Source organism: Silene latifolia, chromosome 10 (assembly GCF_048544455.1).
Source record: "Silene latifolia isolate original U9 population chromosome 10, ASM4854445v1, whole genome shotgun sequence".
Lineage (NCBI taxonomy): Eukaryota > Viridiplantae > Streptophyta > Magnoliopsida > Caryophyllales > Caryophyllaceae > Silene > Silene latifolia.
The window spans coordinates 27,072,997-27,082,684 of record NC_133535.1 but is presented as its reverse complement, the minus strand read 5'-3'; the positions used below and the strand labels follow the sequence as shown (position 1 = coordinate 27,082,684).

At 36.7% G+C, this 9,688-nt stretch overlaps 1 protein-coding gene across 10 annotated transcripts; it reads left to right on the top strand.

Moving 5' to 3' along the window:
* The first annotated feature begins 441 nt into the window (after positions 1 to 441).
* Positions 442 to 9,405, top strand: LOC141605417 (uncharacterized). Of its 10 annotated transcripts, XM_074424168.1 has the most exons (13): positions 478 to 677; positions 2,595 to 2,670; positions 2,833 to 3,019; positions 3,313 to 3,534; positions 3,619 to 3,743; positions 3,855 to 3,977; positions 4,742 to 4,918; positions 5,272 to 5,526; positions 5,668 to 5,868; positions 6,964 to 7,230; positions 7,593 to 7,793; positions 7,875 to 8,111; positions 8,322 to 9,405. In XM_074424168.1, exons 3-13 carry the CDS (start codon positions 2,919 to 2,921, stop codon positions 9,128 to 9,130), a joined length of 2,718 nt encoding a protein of 905 aa, XP_074280269.1. In that variant the 5' UTR covers positions 478 to 677; positions 2,595 to 2,670; positions 2,833 to 2,918; the 3' UTR covers positions 9,131 to 9,405. The 10 variants fall into 10 exon arrangements, with proteins under 10 accessions (XP_074280264.1, XP_074280263.1, XP_074280265.1 ...); XM_074424163.1 differs by lacking the exon at positions 2,595 to 2,670 and having other exon boundaries at positions 442 to 677; positions 2,867 to 3,019; positions 6,964 to 7,224; XM_074424162.1 differs by lacking the exon at positions 2,595 to 2,670 and having other exon boundaries at positions 442 to 677; positions 2,867 to 3,019.
* The last annotated feature ends 283 nt before the right edge of the window (positions 9,406 to 9,688 follow it).

Here is a 9,688-nt window from a genome sequence, read left to right as displayed (position 1 = left end):
TTGATGATAAATCTATGGTTTATGCAACTTTAAGTAATTTTATTTAATGAAAATAAAAATTAATGGTAAGTAGAGGTAACCCGAGCGAAGCCGGGCACCAATACTAGTAGAATGTAAACATTAAACCATTATAACATTTTTTTTTTGTATTATAAATAAGTTAATTACCCCGTTATAATGCACGATCATTCAAACTAGTTAAACTTATACTCCTCCAATTCACTAAGATGTTCCACAATTCCGAAAATGGCAAATTCACTAAGTTCTTCCACTTTTCTTATTAGTCTATTATTTGTGGTTTTTTATGACTTGTGACCCCACATTCTCTCTCTTATTTTCATTTTCCACCACAAACCTCCTTCCTTTTAAAAACTCCTTAAAAAACAATGTGGAAGATCATAGTGAATCGGAGGGACTACTCCGTAAGAACTAAAATTAAGTAAGTACAAAAAAAACATGAGTAATTGTAAAATAAATAAGACAGAAGTCCCCCCTTTCAGGTGGAATTATGTTAGTAGCTTGGATATTTATGTCCACCAATATGTAGGTCTTCGTTTCTCTCATGGTGTCTCACTTTTAATACAGTTTAGGATAAATTCAGTCATCAAATTGGTTCAACATTTCATCATTAGCTACCTTCAGTTTGAACAATTATACAATCAATTTCCCCACATTTGGTATAATTTCTCACTTCCTTCTATTTTATTTCAACCTTTTACTTATCTTATGTTTAGCTTGTTATTTACTTTAAAGCTTCAATCTTTATTAGTACAGAGTATTACTCGGTAGATATGGTTAATAACATGAATTTGAGGTTGCTTTATCTTGTTATGTGTGTAGTTAGCATTACGAGGTAGTGTTTTTAGCTAGGGTTTGGAGGTTAATGTACAAAGTTAGAGTCTTTCATGTGGGAACATGATTAAATATTTAAATGCCTCATATTCGGCTTCATTATTGTTTTATTATTAGACTTGTAACACTAATTGCATCATTTTAGTGAGCAATAAATTAGGCCGGTGACGGAAATCCGGGGTTATCGTTAGTTTTAAATGCTTGACTAGGGTCATTAAGTTAATGACATTAAGTTGTAGCAATTAATTATTCCGGTACTAGCTCGTAATTAGAAAGAATACTCATTTTTGACATCCTAATTGAGGATTATTAGTGACTAGTTCATAATTCAGTCCCTTTTCTAAGTCTCAGACTTTAATACGGAGTATAGGGAGGGATACCCCTAACAAATTCCGTAACTTTCTAATTACTTGGTTCAATTTCTTCTCATTTGCTATTATTCACGAATTCTTGTATAGACGGACCATTTTCGTCTGAAATAATAAGACGGGGGGATTTGAGACTATTTTATGGTCAAATGTGACCATAATGGTCCAGCTAGTGTTTACATCTTATGGTGGCATTATTTCCAAAAGTGGTCACACATTTGGCTGTAAAGTAGTCTCAAAACCCCGTCTTATTGATTTAGGCGAAAATGGCCGTCTTTAAGGGAGACTTACTCAGCTATTATTTACTTGCTTATTTTTTTTTGGTTAGTTTACTTTCTTCGAAAAACCGGGAATATGATTCTGAATTTCTGATTAAGTAGGGCTAAACAGAAACAAGAATCATATTCCTGGTTTTTCGTGGGTTTGATTCTGATAAAGTAGGCTAAACAGAAACAGAAACAAGAATTAATATTCCTGGTTTGATTCTGATTTGGCTGGCATGATCCCTTTGGATTTGATCCTCCAAGGTACAACGCCTAGAGCTTTTCGATGATGCATTATGAGATCATGCCAGCCTATCTTAAAATTATTTTGAGACTACCTTTTGTCGGGATGAAGGGATTATGAGAGAAAAGGAAGCGAGGAAAATGGAGGGGAGTAATGTCTCTTATTTAGCTAGCAAATGCGGTTGGAAGGTAATGAACGGAAGGGATTTGAATGAAAAAAGCTTCCTTACTATGAGTCTAATTTAAATCCCTTGATATAGGAAATATGTAGATGAAAATCACAAAGCTTCCTTCTCCTCCCACCCCCTCCTACTTTCCTATCCAAATAAAGGGTGACCCTTGTTATTTGGACGGATTTGTGGAAAAGGGAGGGGGAAAAATCTACATTTCCCTCGTACAATCGTATCCAAACGAACTCTGGCTCTTTTTTTGGATACAATAGTAAGAGGGAAGGAAAGGGAGGGGAGATAGAGGGGATTAGCCATTCTTGGTTACTTCAGGCCTTAAAAATGCTAATTGTATGTTAAGACGCAGAAGTTGTAGATTAAGACCACTTTGATACTCTTTTCAGTTCCCACGACACATCTTTGTTCTTATTTGATACAAACATTATATTTTGCTTGTTTAGAGTTACTGACTAATCATGCAACTTTAGCTTCTTCATAGTTGCAACTAGAACCAACGGCGTTTAAATTACTTTAAGTTGCACGTTGCCCTTTTTCAAATGTAGAATTTACTCAAAAACTGAAACAGAACCTTAAACTACGTTATTATTTCTGCTTCAGTTGCAATAATGTCTGTATGCTGCAACTCTTACAACATCCATGTTTGATTATGTACTTTTTTGCCGGTAACAAAAATGTTAAAGCTGTGGAGAAATAGGCTTCACTAAAGTGCTGGTCTATTGTAATAACTAATAACTGCTGGAACACAATAGAGCACATGTAAGTTCGAGTTAATTATTTAAAAAAAAAAACATCTTGAGTTAATTATTGTGCCAATGCAGCATGATGTGTTAGTATGTTGTTCATGACCTTAAATATTGGAAAGCAAAATCTTACTTTCCTGTATGACTTAGGTTTCTTTTTTTTCAAGATATCGTCTAGGTTTATCACCTTGTGATATTGGTGGAGGTTTCAGTTGGGCCTTTGACTCTTGTGCTACTAAAGACAAACAATGGGTGGACATAGTCATGTATGGTGATCAAGTAGATAAAATGACAGAGTCTTGTCATCTTTCATCATTGTCAGAGCGATCAGTGGGTCGAGTGCCTGTTGTTGGTCCTATTTGGAGGTATGATCAGCTCTCATCTAGTCATCGTTACATATGTTTGAAGAAGTCTTTTTCTCTCTATATGTTACCCAAGGTGTTATTTCTGTGCCTCGAGCGTTAGAATGATTTTCAAGATTAATGCGATAGTTCTATGAGGTTGTATTAGGCGCATCTATGTGTAGCGATAGAGACCACTGTGACATATGCAGGATCAAGACTAGAATAATATATAATATTACGTGTTAACTGTTTGTTCTTTTGTTCTCTCGTTTCTTATACATTTAATTGTTTATGACTTCCTGAAATTTGAATAGGGGAGGTATCAAAATCAGCGGAAAAATCAGCGGAAAATTAGAGGGGTTGGAAGTGTTTATGCCAAAAATTTTGCAACCAAAAGTTGTCCAACTTAAACGGTCTTTGCAAAAATCAGTATGTTTTCGCATGAAGAACAGACGTGCACTGTGGCCGAAACATTTTGATGATGTGGGGGCCGCTCACAGTGACATAGAGCTTTTCATGTTCCCTGAAGTTTCGAGGTGCTACACAGAAAATCCATTCACAGTTCTTGGATTTGAAACAAAGGAAACATTCTCATTCTTATTAGAGTTTTTCTGTGACAGGAGTGAGATAGATTACGACGACCTCGTAGAGCATATGATATCAAATGACCTAGCCATGACATCACACATTGGCAACTTCAAGCTGATTATCTTTACATCCCTTGAACAAGAAGATAACCAGCAATGTACTGCTATACAACATTTTGTCTTGACAACATCTGTTTACCTTTTGTGTATGATAAGGAGAAGATCAAGGTGTCGATCCCTAATTACTGATGATGCTTACTTGGTTGCAGATATAGAAGGGAAGTACTACCTATGGGGAATGCTCAAGGGAAAAGGATACATGGGATGCAAGTCATCTAAAGGAAAAAATACAAATGCTGAAAAGAAAAGGATCAGCAAATCAATGAGAAGCGGTAGGTAGTTAGTATACATTGCTTAATTTGCGGAATTTGGAAAAAGTTAGTTTATTTAAAACAAACTAAAGAAGGTAACAATGGAGGGATAGAGAGCTGTTTCTGTACAGATAGAGCTGTAACTATAGAATATTGTTCTAAAATTCTGTCTGACTAATTTGCATTTGTGGAATATATAGATAGTTTCATACAGAGTACTATGCAAAGTGTTGCAGACCTGCTTACTATGGAAATCATCATTTCTTTTCATCATTAGTTTTTGCTATACTTGCATTCTGAAAGTTCAAAATATGAAATATTGATGACAAAATTGAATATTTCCCAATTATAATTACTTAATTTTCAAGAAAAAGAATAGCAGATTGCTGGTTATGCCAAAGATTCACTGTTTTTTGATTTTGAATTAGGATGGAATAAAGTAAAATGGCTCACTAAACTGCTTTTTGTGATGTTGCATCCGTTGAAGTACAATTTTTCACGTAATTTTCATTATGAGTCATGGGTATTGGGTAAGGCTATGTGCATATGACTCCCTTACCTTTCCTTTTGCAAGAGCCCTTGAGTCAGTGAGGTAATAGTGCTGTATTGAGGAAAAGAGAGCATGAAAGTGATAAGAGCATCTTCTGTAAGGTGCAGTGATGAACCCTTGCCTAAAATCGAAATAGATTTGAAGATGTGTAATTTGTCACTCAAATGAGGTCAACACTCACGCTTGCAGTTTTCTAAGTTGTCATTAGTTCTGAGTTGTAATGCTATAATTCCAGATGTTTCAGCCCCAAGTGTTGGCCACCAGCCGATCACAACAACACAGTCTGCTGTTAGATACAACTTTGTACCTTCACTGAGCCAAGGATGCAAGAGGCCTAGGAGTAAAAGAGGCAGAATATCAAGAACTTTAAAGGAGGTTGGTGAAGTTCACAACGTCGTAGCAGATTTCCCTGGTAAATGTAACTAGCTGCTAGCTGTTTTTATAGTTCCAACACGTGTCCAATTCTGCAATTACTCCCTCTCATTCAATAGGTTTTTTTTTTTTATGTTTGACAAAAATACTCCTCACAAACGAATAAAAACGTAAATAATCTATTGAATGGGAGGGGAGTATGATATATTTTTTCGTTTCTAAACCCATAGGTTTTCTGGGAGACAAACTTGCATTAAATAATGTGAGACAACCCATTTAACTAAAATCTCAATTCATATGAAGTCCTGAAAATGCTACCTCCTAGTATTGACAAATCTCACGATAATCTTATCATAAAACCGTTTCATATGAAAATTTGTGCTTTTTAAACAGGAATGGAGCGGAGAGACCAAGAAAGCAATGGTGTTGTTCCTGTTAAATGGCATCAGCATCAGACACTTGGCAAATCAAGGCAAGCTAAAATCTGCACAAATATCGAACAAGTTCAGGTTGATAACGATCCTGACAGTACAGTGATAAAAAAGAAGCCTGTAATGGTTACTGATGAAGTAGATAATCTGTCAGAAAAGGATGCTCTTACTAGTGTTGTGGGAGGTGATATCATGAAAGATGGCATGACTAATCGAGGTGAGTTGAATAGTCTTACTGTTAGCTGATCTTTGGTGCTTATTTTTGTACCCCTTAAGGAATTAGCTCTTTTTTCGTAACTTGGTAAGATTTTGTAACAATTTATTATTTTAATTTCCTGTTTCTTGTTTTATCTTGAAGGTTCTCCTTCACCAGATTTAGCTGAGGAGGTAACTATCAACACTGAAACTAAAGAGGCAGAACAGCGCAGTTGGGACTCCAACATGGAAATTGATGAGCCCAGTGATTCGTCTGCCATCAATGTGAAGGAAACTGAGGTGGAGAATCGCAGTTGGGACAGTGATATGGAAATAGATGAGCCAATAGATGATGTTGTGAAAGGTAAAGAAAGCATCATATATTATGTAGCACCTTCCTTTGTCTGGTTATAATCTGTGAACGCTTTTCTTTTGCACCATTTTGTTTGTTATCTGTATCTTAATTTGAAAAACAAAATTTACTCTATTTTAGACCCAAAGACTTGTTAGATTATTTGTGAGATTCATTCAGAATACTATCGACTAAGATGGTTTGGCCATGTGAGAAGGAGACCTATGGACAAACCAGTTAGGAGGCTGGAGACTTGGAGAACAGAAAAAGTTCCTAAGGGTAGAGGGAGGCCGAGACAGACATGGTTGAGAGTGATAGAGCACGATATGAGATTTCTGAGGATTGAGGAGAGTATGGTGATGGAGAGGGCACAATGGAGGGAAAGGATACATGTGGATTTTTAGTATTTGATGTTATTTGACATATTTAGTGTTTTTATTTAATTTTTAAAAAAAATTATTTGTTCTTCTCTCCTTTATTACTCCTTTTTTACCAACGACTTTCTTATATATTTTACTTCGTTACTTTTAAGGTATTCCGGATCCTTAAATTCTACTTCGGTTTTTAAAATCGTTTTAATCTTTATTCTCGATTTAAATTTTAAGTTTTTATAAAAGAAATCCGGACTTCGATTTTAAAACTTATAAATTTACCTTGACTTTGTTTTATGTTTCGCTCTCCCTTTTGTTTTTCATTTTTTTCCTTTTCTATTTTTTTCGCATTTTGAGGTGTGCGTTCACCCATGGATGGTTCTAATGGATGATTCATGTCACTCGACTCCAAATCATTTTGGGATTAAGGCTCTGATGTTGTTGTTGGTTCACTTAGTGTTTGTGCCTCTAATAGTATTTAGTATAAGCTGGTGAATGCAGTTCTCGACGCAATTTTCTTTATGCGTCATGACCGTCATCCATAAACAACCTCTTTCTTTCTGTTGGTCAATGCCGGGTTAGGGATGTGTACTTCCAATCCCCTTACGACCTCATATGCAAAGCCTTTCAGGTTCATGTAGGCGCTATGGACTATGGTAATGTTGGTCAAAATCTGAATTTGTGTTTTTGAAAACTCCAACTTGTTTTCTGCGTTTACTCCTTTCTGAAATTTCAGATGACGTTGAGTTACAACCACAAAGCAATGTGTCTCAAGCAATGGATGCTGAAGTTCCCAATCCATTGATTAAGGCTTGTTTGACCCCTTTTCTCAAATCAGAAGAATTTCCAGTGCAAGAAGTTCCCAATCCAGTGATTGATATGCCAAGGGCTTCATTTTCTGATAAAAATCCTGAAAGGATCCTTTGTCACACTGTGAATGTTACTAATCAGAATAATTTCGAGAATATGATACTGAGATTAAATGAAGACTCAACAGGTGATGGTATGTTGAAAATTTGCACTATTTTAGTCCCACAGACTTGTGTGATTATTTGTGAGATTCATTCAGAATACTATCGATTAAAGCAAAACAGTTCACTTAGTGTTTGTGCCTCTAATAGTATGTAGTATAAGCTGCAGTTTTCGACGCAATTTTCGTTATGCGTCATCCATAAACAGCTTCTTTCTTTCTGTTGGATCAATGCCAGGGTAGGGATGTGTACTTCCAATCCCCTTACGACCTCATTTGCAAAGTCTTGTAGGTTCTTTTAGGCACTATGGATTATGGTAATGTTGGTCAATATCTTAATTTGTGTGTTTGAAGACGCCAATTTTTTTTCTGCTTTTACTTGTCTGAAATTTCAGATGACGTTGAGTTACAACCACAAAGCTACGTGTCTCAAGCAATGGATGCTGAAATTAAGGCTTGTTTGACCCCTTCTCTCAAATCCGAAGAATTTTCTGATAAAACTCCTGAAACGAGCCTTTGTCACACTGTGAATGTTACTAATCAGAATAATTCCGAGAATATGATACTGAGATTAAATGAAGACTCAACAGGCGATGGTATGTTGAAATTAACATCCGCATTTTTTTTGATATGTTGATACTGTAGCCCCAATCTTTACAGATTCTTGTTGTGTTTAGGTCCTACTGTAGCGGTTCCCATGGCCACGACCGACTCTAAGAATCGCTCTTGTTTGATCCCTTTGCTTCATTATAAAGAGGGATTAGACCTACACGAGGCCGATCCTTCGACTCCTGGAGAAACCATTTCGTGTTTGGATGAGAAACCTCTGGTGACCACCTCTAACAGTGTGGCAGATGATCATAAAAGGACTGAACTACAAGTTAAAATGCCAGGGAATTCTGAGATCTCAGTTGGTAAGTTTAAGGCCATTATTGATACTCAGTTCCTTTCAAGTATTTTGTGTCCCCAAATATCTTTTAAGACGAGGAGTAGGAGCCTACCGAGGGCCAGGAGTGGCTACCACTTCACTTTTTCAGGCATTGAATTCTGTTTTCTCCCCTAATTTAATGAATTCCAATTGAAGACCATGAGTTGTAACGTTCCGGCTTTTTGTGGTTTTACAGGTCGTTGTCAACTAGTTGCTGGGGTAGATCAGCTCGAATGTCAGGCTTCTGATCCTCTTCCTGAAATGGAGTCATGTAGGACTCCCGTGCTTACTTTTGAAGAACCAGGACCATGCTCATCTCCCACTTCCACATTAGTGCTAGAGGTCGATGAAGAAGACGACGAAAAAGAAAGTGCCATGAAAGGGACTGAAATTTTCAATGAAGGAAGTAGCATGATTACAACATCCTCCATGCTAAATGTAGCTGACCATTTCCTTGAAACAAGTTCGGATACTTTACGTGTACAAGTAGGGCAATACACGATCAAATCTGATTTGGCACCCATTCTTACGAAAATTCTTATTAAATATGGAGATATTGGACTGGGCTGCTCGATGATGCCTGAGACTGTACTTGAGAAAATTTGCAAGGCATTTCAGGACCTAGAGCAGGTCTCCTTTAAGGAGATACGCTCTCGTCATCTTGACCGTCTTAGAAACTTGTGCCAGCTTGGCGAGGCTTTAGAATTTGATATGAAATGGCTCTACGATCGATGTGAAGACGTTGAGAAGACAGTTCTTGAGATAAGTCAGTACTCTTTCCTGAAGGAAGAACTGGCCCAATGCAAGAAATCCATCAAGTCATTGGAAGAGAACGTGGACCTCAATAGATCCATTGTGGTTAAATTGCGTGAGGAAAACAAGTTGATAGAAGAAGAAGTCGAGTCACTGACTGAACATCGAGAGAAGCTGCAGTGTGAGATTGAGGATGTGAGGTTTAAGTCGAGATGCTTCATAGGCAGGTCCCTTGTGGATGGACTGTTTTAGCTGCAGTAGTCTCTTTTTCTTGGGCAAGCTGTGATGAAAGATTCATACCGGATCTTACTAAAGGTATGAAAACACAACATTTTGAGATAATGATGACAAGTTTGATAACGGTACTACAGACGGTTTAGGGTAGTATTAGATCTAAGTATACTAGACAATCGAGAAGGATCCCAGCCCGTACTGGCTCTTCGAGTTGTATAGTTTTTGTAAATGTATGAGCGCTCAAACCTTATTGCCTCAATGATTCAATGTCTCACGGTTGGTTCATGTTCGAATCTTGGCTCTCGTTCTTTTGTTTCAAGATGTGTGACGCAGTAATCCTCTAAAACTTGCTATTGTGCGTAGTGATTGCGCTTTTAGCCTTTTCTATATCATGATTCGTAGAATTTTAATTTAGTTCTTGTGTCACTTTAAAAAAAGATTTTATGGATATCATTTTGCTTATGGATATTGATTTCACTTAAAAAAAATATTTTCTGTCGATTTCACTTTAAAAAACATCTACTTATATTTTTGGGTTTTTTTTTCGTCAAACACAACCTTTTAAAAAAAATATTT